The sequence below is a fragment of the Chroicocephalus ridibundus genome, chromosome 2, assembly GCF_963924245.1.
Source record: "Chroicocephalus ridibundus chromosome 2, bChrRid1.1, whole genome shotgun sequence".
NCBI classification, from domain to species: domain Eukaryota; kingdom Metazoa; phylum Chordata; class Aves; order Charadriiformes; family Laridae; genus Chroicocephalus; species Chroicocephalus ridibundus.
This window is the reverse complement of record NC_086285.1, coordinates 137,762,382-137,787,554: the sequence shown is the minus strand read 5'-3', so window position 1 is coordinate 137,787,554 and position 25,173 is coordinate 137,762,382. Positions and strand designations below refer to the sequence as shown.

Below are 25,173 nucleotides of genomic sequence, written 5' to 3'. Positions count from 1 at the left end.
CATCTTTTGGATCTTAAATCCAGCCTTTCCTCGCAGAGGGCTCTGACTGACAAGATGTGATAGTTTCTTAACACCATTAAATGAATTTTAAAAAATGGTCAATTCATCAGCAAAGCAAAGAAAAAGATTGAGTGAGTGTAGTAACTAATTTGAATTTGATCTTGGCTATTGAAGAGAAGGACTATTTTAAATACCAGGCTAACCAGGTTAGAGTATCATAGGGATCACGTGAAACCATTCTCCCTGCCGAGGAAGCAAGGAGACATGAAGCTGAGACATGGGGTGGTGGTAAAAGATCTGTCCTCAAGGGCCTCTAACTTCTGCTGCTTATGCCTGAACTTGTTCATTAAAATTCAGTTATTTGCATGTGTTTGGATTTACAAAGACTTGGAAATAAAAGATCCAAAACAGTTTGGTCTCAAATACAGACTGGGCTGACACAAACATATCCATCCAGAAGCTGGGAGGCTGCATTTGGAGGCTGGAATGTGGGATTGGAGAAAAGAAATCTTCATAGCTATGCAGTAGATGATTTTACAACTGATCTAGATTTCATTGCACCTAATAACAGGATAAGCAATGGCAGGGATTATAACTTCGCTCTGCAGAAAATCACCTTAGCAGTGGTGGAATAAATGGTTTGTGAACAATCGATGTGTAACAGACAAGTTATTCTCCCCTCTGAATGCAAATACTGTTCAACAGCTGTGTGTAGGTTCAACTTTCCAGCGGAGAAAGCTGGAAAAGACTGGGGCAGTCTTAAGACATGGACTCGCATGTGATGCTGACTAAATGCAGATGGCTTGAGTGGTTCCTGTCTTCAGTTTTATGCTTTGCCTCTCCCTCCAAGGCTGCTGCTGTTCCTGCAGTGGTGCTGGCTGAGTGATATGTGAAATATGTGTGTTTACATTTATAAGCCAAACTGTAAAAATGTGTTTGGGAGCAGAGTCACATAAGCCAGCACTTGTAGCTGCTAAAATTCTTGTGGCAGGGAAGTACAAGCGGAGCATTCCTTGTTTGCCGGCTGCAGCTGAGGAGCAGAGGAGCAGTAAGTAGTAAAAATGACTGTGATTCGAAATGGGCAGGGAAAAAGTCCAAAGTTTTATTTATTTGGTCTTTCCATATTGAAAACCTGTTAAATTGGATCAGGTAGAACAAAACATTCCAGTAATTGCAAGAGTGTGGTTTAGCATGGTTAGAAATGTTGGAGGTAGGGTGGGGGTGGTCATGACCACTCCTGTCCTTTGCCTACCCCTGAAAACTTTCATCTTAGACACAGATGCCAGTGCTGACAATTTTGGGGACTTTATTGATTAAATTATTGGTTGGGTTTTTTTAAAGGGTTTTTTTTTTAAAGGTTGGGTTTTTTAAAGGTTGGGTTTTCAGAGCAGCAGTCTGAGTCATTGTAGAAGGGAAAAACATTGATACAGAAGAGCTAGAAGTTAAATTTATAGACTATTTGAAGGAACTTTGGGATTAGCTCTGGATCTAGACTCTGACATCTTGACACCAACTTGGCCAACACTTGCAACAACTGCTGTAGCGTGATTTTGCAATTCTGCAGAGGCCTGGCTGGGAGTGCGTTAGTCCTGTTACCACACACACAGAATCGCCCTGTTGGAGGCCTGATTCCAAACACTAGCGATCAGCTTCTCCAGCGTATCAGGAACCTGTGGTCATTTTGTCTTCATACGTTGCAGAAATGGAGATATTAGTGGTTCATCCATGGCTGGATAAAGGAGTAGGGACAGTCAGTGTAGTCTTGCAGGAGTGGACTACAGAGCAGCTGAATGCTTCCCAGAGAGTGGGTTTTCATACTGGGATGTTAGGTAATGGGAAAATCATCTGGCAGGGTTGGTCTCCAGAAAATGTAGCATCTCCACGACATCCTTGAGGAAAGGTCTTCTGGACCCGGAGGAATTTGGCATTCTGAGTAAAGTACTCCTTTGCAGGCGAGAAGACCTGATGGGTGATGGATTCGGGTATTAGCTGATTATAGCAGATATCCAAGACATTTCCAGTACTTGACGATGACCATATGGCTGCTGTGCTCTTCGCAAAAGCCTTGGCTGAAGGAAAGGAGGCTTTCTATGGATATATTCAGAATGTAGCAGGAACCACCATGAGTGTTTCAGTTCCAGGCACTGATGTGTTGCAAAAGACAGTCATGAGAGCTAAGCTGTTGCACGGCATGGGAGAGTGTTCATCGGCATCTGTGCGGGTCCTTGCATCAGCCAGAAAGCAGCTGTGCACTTTTTCATGGACAAGTTTGAGGTTTGCTCACTAACATACCAAGGGGCTGTGACTGTAGCATGGTTTCCAGTTAATGTTCCTTTACCCTGATGGGTGAAATGGGATTCTAGGAAGGGGACTGCAAGCAGCATGGTGACTTTTGGTGACTTACCCATCAACAGGTGACAGAAAACATCAGGTAGATGAACACTTCTTATATTGGGCTTTAAATAAAGACTCAACTTGATCAGTTAAGTAGAGCTCGTTTCAAGGCACGGAGGAAATTCTAGAAACCCCACAATGCAGCATAGAGGGGGGGAATGTATTCTTTTATAAGAACAAATTTAACTTGATCTCTGGTAAATTAGAAGATGGGCTTGGATGATCAATTGTATGTTTGAAAGCAGGTGTTTTCAAGAAGCTATCTGCCTAGGTTCCACAGTCCCACAAGGATGGAAAGCTAAAGTCTCCTAAACCTAGTGGGTTTACCAGTTCTGTTTTGGTATGTACACTCTTCAGAATTGTATGTTATACTGTTAACCTGTCAGGAAAAATTACTTTTGGGGAAAAAAAAAGCGATAGTATGTACATTTTTATAGCCCATGAAAATTCTGCATTGTCTAAAATAAACATTGCTCCTTGAGCAGTGGGTCACTGAAGCCTGGTTTCTAGAGGCAGCCGTTGTCTCCAAATCCTCTTCTCCCTCCCCTGGAAAGCTGGCTGCCCTCCTCTCCCTTATTACCCCTTTCCCATGCCCTCTCCTCTGCTGCTATGCTGCTTTTATGGTTGTTTTTTTCCCCCAGAACTCATCGGCCTCAACTGCATGAATCGAAGCAGTGACTTCGGGCTGGTTCCCAGCGAGGCCGAGCTACAGCAGCGATGGGTCCCTCTCTTTCCACTGCACTGTCCCACTGGCTCAGGCACCCATCACACCTGCAGAAAAACTCGCCCACCGCGCTGGTTTTCTGCCAATTTACTAATTATATTAAAGAATTAGTTTATAATTTGACCAGGAGAAATTCAGGATGAGTCTTTTGGAGAGAGTACGGGAAGTTTAGTAGTGTTAAGCGGAAGCAACAAAGAAAAAAAATCACATCCCTCAGTTCCAGTTCATAGCTCTTCCTCACCCTACAGCGAGCAGTGTAGGTTGTCGTGGCTTAACCCCAGCCAGCAACTGTGACCACACAGCTGCTTGCTCAGTTCTCCCCCTTCCCAGTGGGATGGGGAGAAGAATCAGGAAAATAAGGAAAACTCGTGGGTTGAGATAAAGACAGTTTTATAAGTAAAGCAAAGTGAAACAAGGAATTCATTCACTGCTTCCCATCGGCAGGCAGGTGTTCAGCCATCCCCAGGGAAGCAAGGCTCCATGACTTGTAACGGTTACTTGGGAAGACAAACACCATCACTCCGAATGTCCCCCCTTCCTCCTTCTTCCCCCAGCCTTATATACTGAGCATAACATCATATAGTCAGTTGGGGTCAGCTGTCGCAGCCGTGTCCCCTCCCAACTTCTTGTGCCCTCCCAGCCTGCTTGCTGGTGGGGCGGTGTGAGGATCAGAAAAGGCCTTGAGAGCTTAGCAACAACTAAAACCACCATCACCCTATCAACACTATTCTCATTCCAAATCCAAAACGTAGCACTGTGCCAGCTGCCAGCAAGAAAGTCAACTCTATGCCAGCCGAAACCACGACAGTTATTAATGTTACTGGTAATCTTACAGGGTTTTGCATCTCTATGTCTTCATCCAAGGAAAAAAACTTAGACACTTAGCTTTAAGGATATGAAATTCTGAAAAAGGGGAACAGGGTCAAACTAATGGAGGGTCACAGTAATCCTGACAATTTTATACAAAGATGTACTCTCTTTTCCCACTGCCTTTCTTATTTACGCTGAGCTTGTTTTCTTAAAGTAGCCACTTGGTATGCTCAGGTTGCCAGAAGGCGAAAGCTTTGAGAACTCTGTTTGGTGGCTTGCTTCAGTTACTGACTTAGGGTTTGGTCTGTTATTTAAAAAAAAAAAAATACTAGAAAAAGTTAAGCATTTGCTGATGTGTTCCCTTCCTCCTGTTCACTGTGTTTCAGAAAATCTTCAGAAGAACTGGACATGGATAAAGTAACAGCAGCCATGGTACTCACCAGTTTATCCACCAGCCCTTTGGTCCGCAGCCCTCCTGTCCGACCCAACGGTAAGCCTTCACAGCAGCGCCTGGGCGGGGGCTGTGTACACGGGGGGCTTGTTTCCAGGAGTTGTGGCTATGGTGGAGGACAAAGGAGGACTGGCAGTGGTGCCTACGTGCTGGGGATCGTACTGAGGGAGCTTTGCTCCCGCATAGTCGAGGTCTTGGTGCAGCATTAGCAGAAATTAGAAGAAACCTTTTCTGTAACCATAAAGTGGCTCCAGTTTATGAAACAGGAGATGCCTCATGTCATAAATGGGAGATAAGCACTACAGAAGATCTCATAACCTCACTGTAACGCTAATTTTCCAAACAGCTAATTTGCATTTGCACATATGCAGTAAACACAAAAGCAGTGGTTAAAAAGTGCATTAAAAAGAGTGTGGCCAGCAGATTGAGGGAGGTCATCCTCCCCCTCTACTCTGCCCTGGTGGGGCCACATCTGGAGTACTGTGTCCAGTTCTGGGCTCCCCGGTTCAAGAAGGACAGGGAACTGCTGGAGAGAGTCCAGTGGAGGGCTACAAAGATGATCAAGGGACTGGAGCACCTCTCTTATGAGGACGGGCTGAGAGACCTGGGGCTGTTTAGCCTGGAGGACACTGAGAGGGGATCCCATCAATGCTTATCAATATCTAAAGGGCAGGTGTCAAGAGGATGGGCCAGACTCTTTTCAGTGGTGCCTGGTGGCTGGACAATGGGCAACGGGCACAAGCTGGAACACAGGAAATTCCATCTGAACATGAGGAAAAACTTCTTTACTTTGAGGGTGGCGGAGCACTGGAACAGGCTGCCCAGAGAGGTGGTGGAGTCTCCTTCTCTGGAGACATTCAAAACCCTCCTGGACACGTTCCTGTCCAGCCTGCTCTTGGTGACCCTGCTTGGCCAGGAGGGTTGGACTAGATGATCTCCAGAGGCCCCTTCCGACCCCTGTCATTCTGTGGTTCTTGTCCCCACCTCATGGAAATCAGATCAGATTTTACTCAACACTGCAATGAGGCAAAGCACTTCCAGGTGACAGCCCTCGGCAGAGAGGCTGTGCACTAGCAGTCTGCATGGCGACAGGTCTGTTTCTGCCGTTGCAGGATTAGACCCTCAGTTCCTCTGCCCTTTGTAACTCTCTGATGGTCTACCATCAAATCCATAATCCCTTAAAAGACTACTCCATTCATGGTATAGCAGAAGACACACAAATGAAAATAAATCTATAAAGTTAATGGTAATAATGAGATTGCTAATGAAATATAATTAATCTATGCAAGCTTGACTGCGTTTACAAGAAATTCTTAAAAGTGTTATATTTTAAGGAATAATTTAAATTAGGACACCCTTGTTAGGATGTCTCAGTATTGTTTGTGTGTGTGGCTTTTCTTACTCATAACTGTTAAATTGACACTAAATGCCCTTCTACTGTAAATAATTGGAGTACTTTGAGGAATACTAACTGATTGCAAATTAATGGGTAAATAGTCTTAGCAGTTCTTCATGGAAGCAGGGGCAATCTGCTGAATGATGTTGTACCAAGGAATCTGTACCATGAGAAATGTCCCAGCTTTCAGGACTTTTGAACAAACAGTGTGGTTTTTTTCATTCCTTTCCAGAAAACTTAAATTTTGCCCATTTCGCTGGAAGTCTAGCCATGAGCACCCATGGCTCCTACATGTGTGCTTTCCACACACTTGGCAAATGTTGAAACCAGAAGCATTTATGGAGTATCACTGCCCTGAGGAGCCCTGGGAAACCTCTGGTGGTGACATCCCCAGCGACTGTCCCACCTCAGGGCTGGAGGTTGCCAGCCCCCAGGGAAGGCCAAGGGAAGGCAGAAAACATTCCTGCTCTCCAGCTGCTCCGGGTCACAGCCAAAACCACAGATGAAGGTGGATCTGTGCTGATGTCCCAGGCAGGGATTCAGAGTGGCTGAGGCACGTGTGTGTCCCACGTTGCATCCCTGCTCATGGGGAGCTGCTCTCGTGTGGGGCAAGGCAGTATCTGCCACCTTAAAGAGTTTGAGCAGATGACAGTTGTCAGGAGCAGTGGTGCATGCTGTCGGTTGGAAAGATCTTCCAAACAAGGCCTTTTGAATTGCTAATAGGTAAATGGTAGCTGTTAACTGCCTTTGATATTTCTTCATGCAGCCTGAGTGCTCTTTGATATTTCTTCACATAGCTTGTCTGCTTGTTTCCTGAAATCTGGGAAAACAAGCCTGAAAAAGTAGTTCACGTATTTTCAGTAGTCACAGACAAGATTTTGAAGCTGTTGTTGGGCACCTTCTCCCTGAATATCTTAGTTTTTCCTGAGTGAAGCCTTACTAAAGACTTCCATGAAAGTGTAAAGATTTGGTAATTCAAAGCTCAATTGGTGTTGCAGGGCTAGGCTCTGATCTCAGTAATACGAGCTACAAATGTACTAATGATTAATTCTTTCTACATCCTTTTCCAAAAAAGGGCAGTAAGTAGCAGTGTAATTAAAGGAACATTTGTTTAAACAAATGGAATTTTGCCTAGAAGTAAAAAAAACCCTACAAAACGAACATTAGCATTAATATTAAAACTTTTTTACTTTGAGGGTGGCGGAGCCCTGGAACAGGCTGCCCAGAGAGGTGGTGGAGTCTCCTTCTCTGGAGACATTCAAAACCCGCCTGGACACGTTCCTGTCCAGCCTGCTTTAGGTGACCCTGCTCTGGCAGGGGGGTTGGACTAGATGATCACCGAAGGTCCCATCCAACCCCTGCCATTCTGCAGTTCTGTGATTAAAGTCTGATCTGTCTGGAATTACTGGGGATGACCCCCCATGTAACCTGGACCAGAGTTTGGCCCTTGTTTCCCTGCAGCTGAGTAATATTTGGTCGGGTTCTCTTTCACGCAACTCCAGTAATGTGAAAAGAGCCCCAAAATAAGAGTAAGTTGCATTTATTTATATTTTAAATTTCTTTTCATTGACAGATTTGTTAGTATTAATGAGAACCAGTGTTTGTTTTTTCCCTGGTGTTAGCCTCGTTCAGTCTTTTCCATACTACTTTTAAAAATTCTTGATTTATATCTCTTTCTCAGCAAGGTGAGGAGAAACTGTAAACCCTGAGAATACGAAGTACCACCATAAATGTGTCAGAAAGTAGTTGAAAGGGTGTTGTTTCCTTTGGTGTTCTGAAGTGGAAATTTTAAGCTACGCTGAGGTCACAAGTTGATACCAGATGTACTTCTTGGCTTTGGCACGAGACGCAAGTATAAATACTTAAAAGAAACAAAACCCGCCTCCATTACAGTCACATGAAGGCTGTAATCACGAACCAAAACATGACATTTTCATGTGTTAACTTATTAGCTACCGGAAATGTATATGTCCTTTTCCAAAGAGGAATTTGCCAGGGGGAGGGAGGGTTGATCCCGTTTATTCTCTGTGGCCCTAATCAGTAAGTGCAGGGACTTGGCTGCTGCCCTCGCAAGGGGTTATTTTTATGCATGTGCTTACATGCTGGAGCGCTGCATTCTGTTTTGTGAGCAGCTGATGTTAACGATCAAGGATTTCGTCCAAAAACAACTGAGTTAGGAGAAAAAAAAATAATTCATTGGTTTGGGGTTAAGCTTTTAGTAGCAGGTGGTAGACATTACTTTCTTGCTGATGTCATTAGTTAAATTTATCTGTAAGAAATTGAGAAGGAATGAAGGAGTGACTTCTGCAGAACTCTTAAAGGCAGGCGCTGGCTTGAAAAGACTCCTGTCTCGCACTTAAATAATGTTTCATGAGCAGATAAGATGTTATTTGCTTGCCAACTCCAAAGTTGGGTATTGCACAATACTCTGGCACCTACATTGTCATTGGGAAAAGCCTCCAATGCCTGAATTAGGGAGAAACAGCACCTAAACCGTCCCTGCCCACATCCCCAAGCCCTGTGAGAACCTAAAACTTCAGGTGGAGCCACCTTTGGTGGCACTGCTGGACATGTGTGGGCCATACTTTTGATGAGTTGGTGGCTGACTGTCCTGGGTTGAGCGACACGGGACTAACTTCTCTTCTAATGCTTGGGAGAACTCCACTTTTGGAAGACGTTAGTGTTGGAATTTGTGAAAATATTTACTTTATAACCGGCTAGGCTATGTGGGATTCAAGGTCTCGGTGTTTTCAAGCCTTGCCAGGTGCAGGGATGAGGAGGAGCGAGAGTCGGGCACTTGACCCAAGCTGGCCAACAAGATTATTTCATACCATGTATGACACTTTCAATATAAATTAGAAAGTTTGCTGCGTAGTTTCTCTCTCCCTTGATGGCAGTGGTCCAGAGAACTTCTTGCCCCAGTGCCGGACCCCTGATCCCTTCCCTTCCTCCCAAAGCCATTGCACTCGCAGTGTCCAACACTTGCTGCCCACCGCTGGGAGCGCACAGCTTCCTGCTGATAGAATCGGCTGAGTATAATCCTTCTATATCTTATATTAGTATCGGGATCAACACTGGTTCTTTAGTATTATTGTTAATTATTTAGTATTATTCTATTAAATCTATTTATATTTTAACCCTTGTATTTCCGTGTTTTCCCTGGTTTCCCTTCCCAGGTGGGGAGGAGTCATTGGGTGATAGAATAATTGTCTAATCGACAATAAATTGTTATGGGTTTTCTCAAACCTTAACACTTCCATACTCCTCTCCTGCCAAAAGCCCTTTAGGGACTGGGAAGAGTGACATGCCAATGTCTAATGCCTGAGGACCTCAGCACGTGAAGCATGGCTCAAGCTGTACTTCAGAGCAGTGCTGTTACTCCCACCCACCATGTTGTAGAGTAACCTGTTAGTCTGAGCGTCTGCTTCTCACCTGATATCAGGGGAACCACTGCAGTGAGGAGGGAGTTTCTCCAGCGAGTAGGTGTGGAGGTGATCCAGCATTATGCATCCCACTTCCAAAACCAGATGCCTAACAATACACACGTATGAAGAAAAAAGGATATCCTTCCAAGGATACGTACCACTTCAATTAGAGATTCAAATTAGGCAGGGGAGTGTACACGGGGAGATAATGAGAAGACAGTTAGAGTGTAATTATGGTTTTCTTTGGTGTTTCAGTACTGGGATGATGATCATGTTTTTGCAGATCTGGTTAGTGCCCTGGGGCTCAGGGCGTATGTCCTCTTCCCAGGGGATCTCCTGTTGGAGGTGGCCGTGCAGTGGCTTGGAGCTTGCTGTGATGCCCCACCACAGTCATGTGTTCCTATTGAAAGTCAAGGGTGTATTTGAAATGTTTCCCTTAATCATGCATGCGATATCTGACTGCTTATTGCGGTTTATGCTCCAGAACAGGTTATGTTTCCAAACCCAGCATTTCTTTTTTAAAAAGCACTTGTTTTTTAAAAATACCTGAAACATTAAATGTGGAATATGTCATTTGTGTGCAGTGGGATAGATGTGGTTGTCCTCTCTACATCCAACATTTTTGCTTTCCTTTGTTGAACGTACAGTTAATTACCAACATGGCATCTAAGCCTGAGATAGAAGAGCTGCTTAGCCCTAGCACAGGATATTGTTGTAATGATGGCTGTCGTTGTTCTTGACAGAATCCCTAAATGGATCTTGGAAAGAAGGAGGATTTGTGCCTTCTAGTACCAGCAGCAGTGGATACTGGAGCTGGAACGCTCCCAGTGACCAGTCCAACCCATCCACCCCATCTCCACCTCTGTCAGCTGACAGCTTCAAAGCTTTTCGGACACCTTCCCAGCCAGACGATGGTATTGATGAAGCTGAAACAAGCAACCTTCTCTTTGATGAACCCATTCCTAGGAAGAGAAAGGTCAGCCTCACGTTAAATTTCCATACCCATGGGCAGATGGGATGTTGGTAGACGTATTTTGCTCTGAGAAAGGAACAGGTCACCCAAACAGCTCTGTGTGTGTATCCCTCCTCGACATCCGATTAACGTAGGTACTTAGCCGAGTCACTATGTCTTGTTCTACCTAGTCACCTACTGCACACACATGCTGCCACCAGCACTGCATATTTGCTGGCAGATGGTGAGGTTCTACAGAGCCTCCTGCTCAGAAAACACTAGAGTGATTTCCAGAAGGTGTTGCCTCTGGCCATTCAAGGGATTTCTATCCAACTTTGGCAAATTCTTTGTATGCAGGATGCAACAGGCAGCCTTTAGATGTCATCGCAAAAACTGGATATGGCCTTAATACTTCTTGTTCCCTGAAAGTGCTGTTTGTCTGACAGCATGTCAGATACCTTAATACTGTGAAGCTTTCTCTGTGCAAACAGATGGAGTGAAAAAAGGAGACAGAGAGAGAGATCAAACCTGATGGCTTTTGCTGCAGTATTAGCAGTGGCCAAATTTATCCTCAGTAGGAGTGCAAAAGCAGACTAAATAAAACACAGCACAGAAAAAAACCAAACCCAAAGTCCAAAACTAACCCCAAAAAGCACCGTTATGCTAGCAAGCAAGCTCCTTTCAAAGAAAAAGAAAACAAAGAGATGGCACTAGTCCAAGTTTCCTTCCCTCCCAAGGCAACAGGACAGATTTTACATAGCAAGATGAAAAAGGGCTTTTTGTAAGGAGAAAAACCAGAGAATTTATCCTCCTTAGTGACTTTGTTTCTGGCTGAGTCTGAGACAGTTAATTCCTTCATCACAAGCAGGAAGAAGTTTTAATGATTGTTTAAACCTGTTCAGATTTATCCTTTTGCTCCAGAAGTTGCTTATTTGCCGACCCACGCTGTTCTGCCCTTGTTCGTGGGATAAGGGTGTAAAAAGTTCACGCTTCTTACTGAAAAGGAAAAAAAAAATATTTTGGAAGACACGTTTGTTATAATAAATTAGAAGTTAGAGCTGACTGTTAAAGACAGAGCTGATGTTTGGGGGGGCAGGTGGGACAGGAGGAGCAGGAATGCAGAAGTGTGCTGCTTTGCCTTTTACTTCTCAGCTAAAGTTCAGCTTATTGGCATCGCTCTTCTTGCTCAGCTGCGATGAGACAGATGGGCTTGCAGCTGCCGTCTTTACTGTCGTATAAGTTGTCTTCGTATATTTCTATTTACCTACCCACCACAGACCTATTATGCTATCTGTTATGGTTCCAGGGGATTTTGCTCCGTAGGGCAAATGTTTGATTTAGATAAATAATAAGGTCACCTGCCAAACTTTGTTTTATAAATGAACTGCGTTTCCTGCAGGTTTTTTTATTCTGGCCCCAACACGGTCTTTTATCTGAGCAGCTTCACGCCTTTAGAAGCTGAAGTAAAAATGTTCAGGTTATTTCTTCTTCAGGACTGCAAAAGTCAGAAGGAATAAACCTGGAAAAAGATCGATTGGTAAACTTACTTATTAACATTTCTTTCATTTTGTGTTTGAAAAATGTCATGTTAGCAACCACTTCCCATTAAGAAAGTTGTTTGCTTAAAAGTTTCCAGTAATGTAGTTATTCCTCACGAAACCATTTATGTTCCATTGTTTTCTTAAATAAAGATTAGGCCCAATTAGGCAATTTTGGGACTAGTCAGAAATGGAAGAAGGCTTTATATTCTGTATTTCTACTGAGTAAGATTTCATTTAGTTACATTAAAATGCATGGGTGTTTGCAGACTCCTAGCACTGACAGTAAAGCCAAATGGAGCTAGGAGATTGGTTTTACCATCAAACTGGAGATTGATGTTAAACCATTCTACGTTTATAAAGATGCATATGGTGTTCATGATGTCATATCAGAATTCCTAAGATGTAAATGATAAGCGTGGTCTTCATCTTGCCGCCGTGGTTGGTTGTGGGTTTTTGAGTGATTATAGTATTTAGTAGTGTATTATAAAAGTAAAAAATGTCTCTATCAGAACTGCTAGATAGATTATATTTAATTTTAGCAAAAAAGAATTCTGTATCTATTGGAATGGTAGCTGTATTCTCAGATCAAAACATTATAGAGGGAAGTTATGTGCAGTTTATTCCAAAGTAGAAAGTTTTCACACAAACAGTATGATCAGGTACCTCAAATCTTAAAGCCCTTAGCATCCATACTTTCAAACAGGAGATGTTATACTGTTAAACTGCCAGGTAACAATGAGAACATGCTACTACAATCAACTTGTATCTTAAAAAGCCCATTAGCTGAGATTTTTTAAAATTATCATAGAATCATAGAATGTGTTGGGGTGGAAGGGACCTTTAAAGGTCATCTAGTCCAACCCCCCTGCAATGAGCAGGGACATCTTCAACTAGATCAGGTTGCTCAGAGCCCCGTCCAACCTGACCTTGAACGTTTCCAGGGATGGGGCCTCCACCACCTCTCTGGGCAACCTGTTATATTCTAATCATTATCTTTCTAGCAAATGCTAAAACTTACCATCTACTGGCATGCAGCTCCAAAGGGTCCAAATTGAAGAAAGCACCGAATCAACTCTGAGGATGTGCTTGTTCCCTTTCTTTTTTTTAATTGATCTTTATATGAATTTATTAATTTAATCTTACATGTAACTAAAATTATAGGATAATAATACAGTATTTTGAAGCTCTTCCTCACGTTTTCTTTAGTAACGTGTTTTGTAATAATAGAGAAAATGATTTTTGAGAAGTACAAATTATTTAGATTTTTTTAATTTAAAATTATAAAGTAGGTTTAATTTTGGAGTAAAATTAGCTTTTAAAAAAAATCTATACAGTTCTGCAGCATCTGTGTTATGTGCTACCGCATACTGTGCTTTAAGACTAGTTTTCTCCCGAGTCTTCAAAATGTTGAAGATTGGTGTCGTTATAGCCTTGTTGGCTGTGCTCTCAATCAATAACAACTCCGTTTAGGCCAATGAAATGATATTAAAGAATATAACAAGAATATTAAAATGAGATTATACACATATTCTTTTAAAAACGTTGAATGCAGACAGATGGCTTCTCATTCTCTTTGCCAAGTAAGGGTCACAGCAGCTTCTGAATGAAATAGAAGGAGGTTTTGCCAGCTCATGGGTGAATATTGTCATTGCAGAAGCTACGTTTTTCTGGCACAATATTTTTTACATGTTGCAAAATTCACGAGGGGAAATATTGATAAGAGTTTGCTTTAGGAAGATCTTAATTTAAGAGATACCTCGCATTACGTGAGAAGTCCTCATCAGTTGTTCTTTGAAAGTTCTCCAAAGAAGCATAGGAAGTTTTTATATTGTCTGTCTCCTTGAGTGGGGAGACAGAAACTGGAACTTGCGAATGAAAAAGCCCTGCCAAAGAGCGGAGAGAGGTCAAGTTTTGTCACAAGCTGCTCCTGCTACTTTTCGCTGGGATTCTACTGAGTTCAGTAGGATGACGCTGATGACAAGAGACTGTTACGTCATTAAAAATGTGAAGTTAGAGGCTCTGAATCTTCACAGTGTGGTTGTATGTCTGGTTTGGGTGGTTTGGTTTTCTTTCTGTCTTCCCTGCAACTAATGTTGCTTTACTCATAATTTTCAGAACTCCATGAAGGTGATGTTCAAATGCCTGTGGAAAAACTGTGGGAAGGTGCTGAGCACAGCTGCAGGGATCCAGAAACACATACGGACCATTCACCTTGGGTAAGAGAGCAGGCTCTTCCGAAGTCTGAAGGATTTGGTATAGAAGGGGGGAGCAGTCGCACCTGGCTGGGGAGATGAACTGGATTGTCCTTGGCTTTTCTGTCTCAGATCCCTCAGTTTCTGAGGAAATTGCGGGGTAGTGCCTCAAGGTGAACGAGAACTTATTCCAACAGCAAGGCACCTTCTTTCCTGAACTTTATTGAACTTTGCTAGAAGATCAGAAACAGCTCTGGGTCACACTGCACATGCCTAATGGGCACACAGCTCAGTGGCGTTTACTTCACATGTGCTATCTGCGTGTCGCATCCAGGCTGACGCCGTGCGAAAGACAGCAGGTTTCAGGGTCCTGCAGAAATACTTTCCAGCCTTGTTTCACATCAGATCAGGTGCTTCTGTTAGTTCTGAGTCAAATTCAGGTCAAAAAAAGAAAACCACCAAAGAACCCACCTAAGAAACCTAAGAGAAAGAAACTGAGCTGCAATTTCTTGTGTATGTTACTTGGACTAGAAGCAGAAGTGAATGAATCTTGTACGACACAAGCTTGTTTCAGAGCTTTAGTTTGCAACTGAAATCTCCTGCGCTGAGTGACCTCGCTGTCTCATACGTAGTTACAGTGGGGACTCATGGTCTTCACCTCTTAGATATGGGGAAATACATCCCTGTTGTGTAAGTCTGTGTTATCCAGTGCTTAAAAATTAAAGAGCTGTGGTGTGGAACTCAGGGGAGTCTTGCAAAGGTCATGGTAATTGCTGTTGGGCTTTAGGCTCTGAAGAGTGAGGCTATCAGAAACAGAGCAAATCTCTCAAAATGCAGTTATGAATGTTACTCTTTGTCCTGTGTATTGTGGGGACATGCTTATCGTGGCACAGGAGAGGGAGAAGTAAACAGCAGAACTTCCCTGGAATTTGGAGCTTGTAACGTTACCGGAGAGAGGGGTTTTGGTGAGTGACTGGCAGCGGTCCAGGAGGTGGTACTTCTGGTAGAGCCTTGCAAATCTGCTGAACCCGTGCTCTCTGCGAGTTTTATTGAGTAAGGTGGCAAGAGGACCACAGGTAGCGGTACATGGGCAAGCAGACCGCGGAACTGGCTAGGGGCTGTTCTCGAGGTGCATGCCTGGGAAAAGAGGGGCCCAGCGTTCAGCCCTGGTATGGACATGCAGGCAGGAGGACCCTCAGGGCTTCCAGATTTCCCATATGGAGGAGAAAATACACATATGTGAGCTGTGAGTTACATCTGTGTAGCATGTGGATTATGAATGTGCTAAAACAGTGGTTTGCTTCGGACTTCAAGGTAACGTGTACTGGGAACTACCTATTGGACTGGGCTGCTTCGCTCCTAGCACTCATGCTCAAACCTGCAGCAGATAGTGCCAGGGCACGCAGGGGCAATTAAGCCTTTTACATCTCCTCCTTCAGTAAATCTGCTTCTGGAGGGTAGGACCAGAAAGTCGTGCACTGGCAAGCCAGCCCGTCTGTGTCCTTTCTCTGCCTGTGTCGGAGCGAGTTGCGCGGTGAGACTGTTTTCTAGCAGCTTCCTTGGTTACGCCAAGGGAAGTTACGGTGAACCCCGGCCATAACATTATTTGGTTTAATTAAGTAACCTATGATAAGATTACATCTTGTTTGCCGGAACATTAGTGAAGTATATCTCGCCTGTGTTTGTTATCTTTACCCGTCCGTCCGTGGCTGCTCTGTCATTTCTAAAGTCAAAGTGTGTTGAGATTCTTGTTAACTTCAATAGCTAGGAATGAGAGGCTGATATTTAAGCTGAAGCACAGAAGTTAAACGTCTACTCCAAGGTCAAAGAATTAGTCAGAATAACACAGAGAGGAAAAAAAGTCTTAATTCCTGCTTCTTTTCCCTTCAGACTAGATGATTTTCTTTTCCTCTCCCCCATCCCTGCAGCCAGAATGCTGATACTTGCAAATGCAGATTTGCAAGTAGGTAGGGTTGAAACTGGGAATATTAATTTATTGACAGTATGAATATATTTGCTCATGCATCTGGAATTTAAATTTTACCTTGGGGTTCCAGCTTTTGTTTAATCAGTCCTCCGTTCTTTGTCTTGATACAGACGTGTAGGAGAGTCTGACTACAGCGACGGAGAGGAGGATTTTTACTATACAGAAATCAGGCTCAACACGGACTCAGTAGCTGATGGCTTAAGCAGTCTTTCCCCGGTCTCTCCATCTTTAGCGTCTCCTCCTCCTTCCTTTCCCACCCAAGACGCAATCCGTCCTGAAACTTCCTGTGCCAAAACCGAGACTAAATTGATGACACCTCTGAGCCGCTCAGCTCCTACCAACCTCTACCTCGTACACACGGACCATGCTTACCAGGTAACGCTAGTGAAAATGAACTCCACTGATTGCACTCATGTCATTAATGTCTAAAGAAATGGCAGATCACAGTGTTTGGCTTTTAAAAAGCCAAGTCTAGTTTCAACGAGTTGAAAAGTTTTCAGGGCAGCCCAAGGGGTTTGTCTCATTTAGATTTAGATGTCCGCTTCAGAGCTAATCTGTCTGTTTGTTTGTGCTCCCACCACAGTCGGTGGATTTTGGGGTGCCACACATTTATTTATCCGGCCACACGTAAGTGCATACTTCAGGTTGAGAAGAGTCGCTCTGTGCATCCTGCTGCCTACATCAGTTCATTCTCCACTGACCATAAGGAGGGCCCAAAGTGACGTGCTCAGATGGGGTCTCCTGCATTGTAAACATTCTCATTCCGTCAGCCGAATCCCTCCCAGAGTCTTCATTTCGTCTCTGCTTGTACTGGATGTGTCTGTAGGCAAGTACCCAAGGGATGCCAGAAACAATTAATTTCCTTTATTTGTACAGTGTGGGATGTCAGTTTGCATATATGAAGTAGAGCAGGAAGAATGACAAGACATATATGGTATCCTCCTACTTTTAGAGGTAATGCTTTGCAAATGGCAAAAATCCAATCAGATCCAAAAACTGCTGTTCCAAAAACTTCCAACTAAGTTCAGACAGAAAGCATTAATTGTAAAAGTGCACTAAAATTTGACGTATTTTGGTCTGGATGCCATATGAGAAAGGAAGAATAGAAGCTTTGAAGTAGTGTGGTCCATGACCTGTGTGTGCACCGGAGAACTGAACTCTGTTAAATTTATCAGATGCAATAACTTTGGTATACGGCATGGTGCAGACGGAACCTTTTTGTTGTGCATCTGGAGCAGACCTGCTAAAAGGGCAGAGGGAACCGCGCAGAATTCACAAGCTTGTCACAGACTCTCGTGCGCGGCAGAAAACACGGGTGGAAGCTGGGCATCTCAGGTGGGAGCTGCATTGGGTAGCACACCAGCCTGGGATTTGATGAAGCCAGCTAGGAAGAAGACTCTTCTTCTCAGTCTGGCTTAAGCCCTGCCTCTCACAGAGTCTAGGCTACTGAGAAGGGTCTCACTTCATTCTGGATTTGCAGTCGTGACAGTCTTCCCTGCAATTTGGAGATTTGATCCTGTTTTATAAGCAGCCGTTGAGTACAGCACTTGCCTAAGGAAATCCTAGTTCAAATGTTTAAGCCGCTTCAATTGGATTTGAATTGATGTATTCCACGACACGAGGCTACAAGTGTCTGAGGCCTGTCTCCTTTTCACGTTGCTCTGGTTTCAATACTTGGTTTCATCAGCGAGGAGTGACGCAGTCCATGCTGTTGAAGGCATTCCTGTCGGAAGCAGCAGACGGGGTCCCTGCTCCAGCTCACATTCAGGTTTTCCTTGCAAAGGAGTCAGCTTCTGCAGCGCAGGTCAGTGGCACCCTGCGCTAGGGTCCCTCTGGCCCTCCTCCAGGAGGCAAAGTGGCGATGCAACTCTGACCAGCAAGAGGGGGAACTGAGCCCAGCTTTCACTGGTAGCATTTAAGCGTTCTTGGGACTAGTCTGTGGTGTAAGAGGGAATGGTGGGGAATGGTGACAGCATCTTTAATACCACACTTCTTGCCATTTCCTTGCTGGAATGAGCCATGTACAGAATTTCAAAACTTTTATTACTTCTGATAAAAATATTATCTGTATCAAAACTGAAATGAAGTGTTGAACGGGAATTAGTGATGAAGACAATCTCTCATATGAATGAGAGCGTGAAAGTGAAAATTACTTCATTGGGACTGAAGAGGCAAAATTCACAGCTCAGGGAACTCAGACAAGGGAGGCTAAATAATGTCCATCCCAAGATTCCTGTTAAAAGATGGAAAAAAATACGGAAGCCAAGGCTGGGTCACAGAAATCCTAAACAGATCTGTTAATTGCCATTTCCCATATGACTGGAAAATGGCAAATATAATACCTGTAGTAAGAAAGTATTAAAGGGGAAGTGATCTGGCAAGTCCTGACTCTCTTCTCTGACCTAGACCTATGGATGAGGAAGGATTTAGAGGAATGATTGAAGAAATTGTGGGAAGTACAGCAAATGAGACGAACTGCAATGGAGGAACCCCGAAGAAAGATTATGCTAGAACAGTCTAACATCTTCCTTGGGCAAGGTAGCTTTGTAAACAGCAAAGTACAGAAGAACAAATCCCTCTGGATTCGAGGAGAGCGTTTCATCTTAAAACATATAGGCAGTGTTTGTTAGGCTTAGAGCTTAAATTTAGTGTAGGAGAGAGAGCTGGGGTGTCAGGGAGAACAGCAGTGAGTTATTTTGAAAGGGCTATTGAATGTTATTAGTGGAGTTGAATGAAAAGCTGTTATTTGGGCCGGATCTCATTTTCATTAAATCATTTTGTTACTAGAAATACTATAAAAAATACTATAATAAACATTGCTGATAACGAACTCAGGGGATGTCAGAAGCACAGCCAACAACAACAGGTCTGTAAAGAGGAAAAAAAAGTTGCCAGCTTTCTTGAGTAAGAAATACCTAGGAGAGACAGGGATTTTTAATGCCGTGTACAAGACCCCCGGATAACTTCAGCTGAGATCCTGAATAGAGTTCTGCTCAACCAAGTTCAAGGATGCTGGGCTCCAATTAGAAGAGGTAGAAAGGAGGTGATCAGAGTGACGAGGGAGGACACGGGGTCCTCTCCAGCCCAGGGACCGACAGCTCGGGCAAAGCAGGGGCGAGGAGAGGATGGGATTGCTGCCTGGGCAGAAAGTGAGAGGAGAAGAGGACAAGCCTGTGCTGTTTTGGATATAAGGGCAACGTTGGCACAAATAAATAATGATAAATTATCCACGAATGTATTTTGATTGGAAATTAGGTGAAGGTCTGTAAGCAAAGTGAGGTCGTAGAAACTCTTCAGTTGGTTGTAATGCTGTGGTTGCTTACCTTGTGGAAGAGATTGTCTAAGATGTCAGCCTGAAAAAGGTGACTGTGCTTGATAAGCAAAGATGCACGTCTGGGAAGCAACTGAAGAAGGCGATTGACTGCCTAAATCTGATCATGTCTGAGGCAGATATTTAGGCACTGAGAAAAAAGAACCGAGCATTTTAGGTAACTGCAGATTACAGCAATTTTAAACTTTTCGTGCATAAGCACAAGTCTTATGAGGAGCGGCTGAGGGAGCTGGGGTTGTTCAGCCTGGAGAAAAGGAGGCTGAGGGGAGACCTTATCACTCTCTACAACTACCTGAAAGGAGGTTGTGGAGAGGTGGGGGTTGGTCTCTTCTCCCAAGTAACAAGCAATAGGACAAGAGGAGATGCCATCAAGTTGCACGAGGGGAGGTTTAGATTGGATTTGAGGAAAAAGGTTATGAAGCATTGGAATAGGCTGCCCAGGGAAGTGGTTGAGTTGCCATCCCTGGAGGTATTTAAAAGACAGGTAGATGTGGTGCTGAGGGACGTGGTTTAGTGGTGGAGTTGGCAGTGTTAGGTTAACGGTTGGACTTTGTGATTTTAAAGGTCTTTTCCAACCTAAACTATTCTATGATTTTATGATCCTCCTTTATGTTTCATTGTGAAACTGGTGCCCATAGCTGTTAAGTTTAGCTACAGAGGAACTACGGGCAGGCTCTTTCAGCATCAAGGACTTCCTTGCAGGTCTTGTTGGAATACCTGAGGAAGTCACTGTGCTGAGCCCAGCTTTGAGCTGATACCCTGGTGGGATGCTGAGCAGAGGCAGTGCCACCCTGCTGCCCACCCAGCCGCCTCCGGTTCTTTCTGGCAGGAGTGCTGTGGTCATCCAGTCCTGCCTGTTGGAACTGGGTTGTGATGAAGCACTGCTGGTACCATCTGGAGTTCCCAAATTTTTCTTGATACCTTTCAGCGAGGTTTTTATATTTTATAGAGCTCAGTGGATGTTTGCTCCTCATGTCTGTGTGGATTCTCTCAGAGCTGTCAGCAGGCTCGGCAGCCCGCAGAGCATCGCTGCCATAGATGGAGGCATCCGGTGGTCTCAGTTTCTTCTCCTTGGAGACACTCCAGGGGATTGCTTCAGCACTTGTTAACTCTGAAGATTATCTTTAATGGGGGACTATCAGGTTGTAGTTTGTCACCACTGCTCTCTGCCTGGTGGCTCAGGGAAGCGCTCTGTTCCCCGAAGCGGTGAGACAACTCCAGCAGCCTCAAACACGAACACTACTTAATAAGTGTATTGCGTTATTGTCAGGTGCAGGCAACTGAAAGGCAGAAATAAAACTCATTTTCAATAGCAAGGTCTTTATGAGTTTAAACCAAGGAGCCTTTTTTTGTGGTGAAAGCTTGAAATTCCAGAGTCAAAGGGAGCCTGTGTTCATGGTGGCTGCTCGCTCTCCTGCTAGGCAGGGTGACTGCAAAGGTACGAATTTCCTGACTCTGTAAATTAAATGGGGTTCAAAAACAGGCAGGGGAGAATTTCTGAGGGCTCAGATCGCAGTGAGAAAACCGGAGGGAAGGCGCAAGGTGAAAAGTGCTCAACGGTCTGAGCTCAGATTATTGGGCGTCGCACCCCAGGGCAGCGCTGGCTGTTACAGTCCGGACGGGAAGAACTAAGAGTTCAAGGGTCCCAGGGCTCCTTGGAATATTTGCTTTAGCTTAGTCTTCTAAGAGCTGCTTTTTGAATCCCAAGGATGGTTTTCAGGTCCTTGTTTTTAATAGGAAAGACTGTTTTAATTGGGATGATTCTTAACAACCGTTACTGTTGATCATTAACCTCAGTGACCAACAAGACTCGCCAACTGGTCTTCAGTTGTTCAAACCAGCTGCCACCAGTTTAAATACTGCCTTGTTTGTCACTGTGGAATAGGTGATCGTTTGTAATATTTTTAGCTACTAGCTGGCATTATTTTAAAAGTTATTTGTATATAACGCTTGATTTTGTGGGGGTTTTTTAATCAGATCTAGCTTTTAAGGGTTTTGTGTGGATTTTTGTGAGAGCTATGGGCTGTCTCTAAACAAGGTTTTAAGAACAGTGATATATAAATATGTCCCTTCCTTACTGGTTTGTCCACGATTATCCCTCTCATAAGGGTAAAATGCTTGTTCCCATGCATTTTTTTTCCACCTCGGAAAGTCTCTCCTAGATGTACGGTTTCATGGAGTGAAAGATCCCTTGAAATGCTTTGGAAGAGGAATGGTTCTTCTTACTGGAATAATATTTTCTTTTTGCACAGGCCACTCCTCCGGTGAACATTCCAGGGTCAGCAAAATTCACTCCCAATGGCAGTAGCTTTAGCATCTCTTGGCAGTCGCCTCCAGTTACCTTCACCGGCATTCCAGTAAGTGAACAACATTAAAAAAAAGAGAAAGAAAGAAAGAAAAAATAATAAGTTTTTAGAAATTTTTGTTTTGTTTCACAGTGTATCACAATAGAATTAAATCTGACATAACAGGTACTGAAAAGAAACCAATTAAATATGTGCCTCCGTTTGCCAGGATGGCTGATTTTAGCACTTTTGCCAGTCTCTTTAATTCAGTACGGTTACTTTTTTTTTGCATCAGTGTCTACAAGCAGAGAATTGGATCTATAATATATATTTTTTAAACTATATGCTTACGAAAGAACGTTCTGGTAGGTGCAGAGCCTGGCACCGTGCGTTCCTTTTTGTGCCACTAAGAGATTTCTTACAAAACTAGATGGAAAATGAGCGAGGTGATGGTTAGGCTAACAGGCTAATTGGATTCAAGCAGTTAGGGCTGTTACCTAAACGAACTCTGCAGATGGAGCATATTTCAAAGGCAACTGAAAGCAACAATAAGACGAAATGCAAAGTCTGATGCTAGTAGGCTACATATTTGTAAGTCCTTATTGATATCAGAAAATTCTGTATTGAAATTCTGATTTCTTAGTGAAATCAGAAAATTTTTAAACAGAAAATATGTTTGATCCATATTGCATTTTGATATTAATACATATTGCAGTTTGTCATTTTTAATGAAGATGTCTTAGATGCACGTATTAGATCTGAAGTCAACTCTGACCCTTTCTTCCAAGCAGCTAGTGTACAAGGCCGAATTCCATGAACAGGACTGCGGAGGTGGGATGTTTGCTTAAACGTAGACTTCCAGTGGTCCTAAATGGGACACACTACAGGTGTGGATACTGTAGGGGGAGTTAAAAACCTTTATGAAGAGTTCAAAGGGATTGGGCTTCTAGTGCCTAGCATGCCGAATACTAAAAGTAAATGTAAATCACTGTTTATGAGTAGTGGGAAATCTTCTGTATAATAAATAGAAATAAATATTAATGTAATGTATCCTAATTTTTATTGAAACGCATTTTTCAGTATAAATGGATATTCTGTAATCATAAACCTTTTTGATATCATAATATTTCATTTAATATGGCACTTTATGGATTTATGAATTTTTAAAGTGTGTTATATAAGGCACATTGCTCACCCAAAGAACCACATAGCATTTTTTCTCCTGACAGGGAATATTAGACATGGCGATAAGAGATACTATTTCTCTCCCTTCTCTTCATCAAGTGAATCTCCCAAGCTTCTTACTGTCAACCTTTGGCAAATCTTGGAGATTTTCTGCAGAGGCTGTGGCATCCTGCAGGGCCGATAAAAAATGAAAGTGGCTGAATCAATTACGCTGCACTCTGCCAATGAATATTTATTAAATTCCATCAAGGAACAACTAACAGTGAAAGACACCATGCTGGCAGCAATTTGAACATGACAGAGCATGATATCCATAAAGTTCCTCGAGAATTTGATTTCCCAACAATGGGGTTGATGCAGAGTAATTGCGAAACTGGCTCCTTTTGTGGAGTAGCAGAAATTGGTGCCAGGAGTGTTGGGAATCTAAAAATGCAATTAGCCACATTGTAAATCAGACGCTTAAGAGGACAGGATTAGACACGTATGCATTGAGTTTATTTGTTCGAGCAACAACGTTGATCTGTGGCTGTAGAGCTGAGAGTTCTCAACAGCATTTAAGAAATGCCAGATCACTTTCTGAGGATTGTATGGAGATGCCAATGATTTAAGTACAATTTAAAAATAATCCCAGTACAAAAACGTGGGGAAGCACTGATGATGGCAGAATTATAAACCGCTCAGGGAACCATATGAACTGCTTTTGTATCTCTGTCTAACAACATTGATAAGACTGTTTAGCGGAAAAAAAAAAAAAAGGAAAAAAGCCCTCTGGGTTTGCACACATTAGACTATTCTGTCGTCAGTGAGATCATTTATGAATTACAAGGGCTTGCCTGCAGTGAAAAACTATGTGCAGTAAGTGAGGGTGCAAACACGAAGTGATGTTAAATAACCGTATATTAAATGAAAGTTTCATTTCTCCTGTTTCAAAGTAAATTAGATGTTGCCTTATGAAAACAGGGCTCTCTCAATTCCCACCCTTACACTGAATGTAACTGCTTTTGGAAACCTATAGTATAGGGGACGTTCTCCTTCTCTTGTGAGATTTATTTAAGCCCAGACTATGTGACACACTATAAACTCATGCAGTTGTATACGTACGTGGTCCCTGAGATTAGACACACGTCTGTAGCACCCAAGGGAACTTCAGAGAGTAAGTTCAAACCATTATTTTTTATCTGACCCTTAATATTTATTCAAGCAGTTTTCTGAAATGGCTTTGGGATACTTTTTTGGCCTGGACAAACCACTGAGCAGTAAAGGATTAGGTACCGATTTGCAAAAGTGCCCAGGTCTACACATTTCTTCACATTACTAGCGGTGTTGGAATGGGGCCAGTCTGTCCTTGACCCATTAGAGGGCTGTTGGATCCTGGTTTTGAACGGTCTCCACTCTAGACCTGTATGTCAACAGTTAAGTCCATGAGAAAGACGAAATTTCAAAATAGTCTTCTTTTGTCGTTTTTTTTGACACCTGCCTTAGGCATTTCCCCATTCATTCCCATGGACATTGAATTCCGATGCCACTGAGCACTCCCTGCTTGCTGTCCCGGCAACTGGGGTGCTCAGACAGCCATCGTGACTTGCATTAAGTCCTCGCTTTCGGGCAGCCTTTAGCAGAGCAGCACCCAAAGGTCTCTGTGAATGTGACTGTGCTTATCAGCCCGTTCCTGAGCGCCTCGAAACAAGCCGTAATGTACAGCTGGATCCGTCAGGGTTCAGTATGCAGCTGCCTTAGGCTCAGGGGTATCTAACCATAGGCATTTATCTCGAAGTCTTGTAGTCATGAATGAGGAGAATTAGAGGAACTTCCAAAGTCCTTACACTTTGTGCTCTGAATCGTGCATGAGTTAGATTCCCAAGGTAGATGGGAAATACACTTTTTCGTACCATTTTCCCAAGATAACTTTGCAGGTGCAAGAGAAGGTCGAGTGCTGGCACAGCTACGCGTCATGGCTAGGTACGATTCTCTGCATGAAGCAGAAAGGACAAGTTCATGTTTGCTCTACCACTTGAGGCTGAAGTAGGAGAAAAAATAAGGCACAGCATGGGCATGTACGAGGAGGACGAATTAAATGATGCAAGTGGGATGAGCAACAGTGGAGTCTGTATCTGTAGGTACTGAAGGACTTAATGACCACATACTTCCACTTTTATATAATGTAGGATAAAATAAATGCCAGCGTGATCGCCACTGTGTGATACTGATTTTTACTTCCCTGCTCATAAGGCCCAAAAAGGCTGAACAGGCGAGAGGATCTTTTAGTTCGATAATCTGATGTTTACAGATGACAAATCTTCTCCGCGGTTTCCCCCAGGAGATGTAACTGGAAACACCAGGTCCTCCCTTCAAACAAACGCTATCGTTGCACATTAATTCTCTGCGTTAGACAACACTTCAAACGTGAAAAGCCTCTGAGGGCAAGGATTGCCTTCTCACACCCTCCTCTTAATCTGCTCATAGTGTCGCCTACAAAGGAGTTACAGCCAAGCGGTATTGC

General features: G+C 43.4%; 1 protein-coding gene across 5 annotated transcripts in view; it reads left to right on the top strand.

The window, feature by feature from the left end:
* The window catches only part of ZNF704 (zinc finger protein 704), a 116,325-nt gene that overhangs the window by 69,987 nt on the left and 21,165 nt on the right, over nucleotides 1–25,173 (top strand). For all 5 annotated transcript variants that reach the window (XR_010070039.1, XR_010070038.1, XR_010070037.1 and 2 more), the window contains exons 3-7: nucleotides 4,315–4,418; nucleotides 9,944–10,176; nucleotides 13,809–13,909; nucleotides 15,983–16,247; nucleotides 21,456–21,560. Coding sequence is in view for 1 of the 5 variants with exons in the window: in XM_063327103.1 (XP_063183173.1) it covers nucleotides 4,315–4,418; nucleotides 9,944–10,176; nucleotides 13,809–13,909; nucleotides 15,983–16,247; nucleotides 21,456–21,560 (808 nt within the window). In the remaining 4 variants the exon portion in view is untranslated. The remainder of the gene's footprint in view (nucleotides 1–4,314; nucleotides 4,419–9,943; nucleotides 10,177–13,808; nucleotides 13,910–15,982; nucleotides 16,248–21,455; nucleotides 21,561–25,173) is intronic.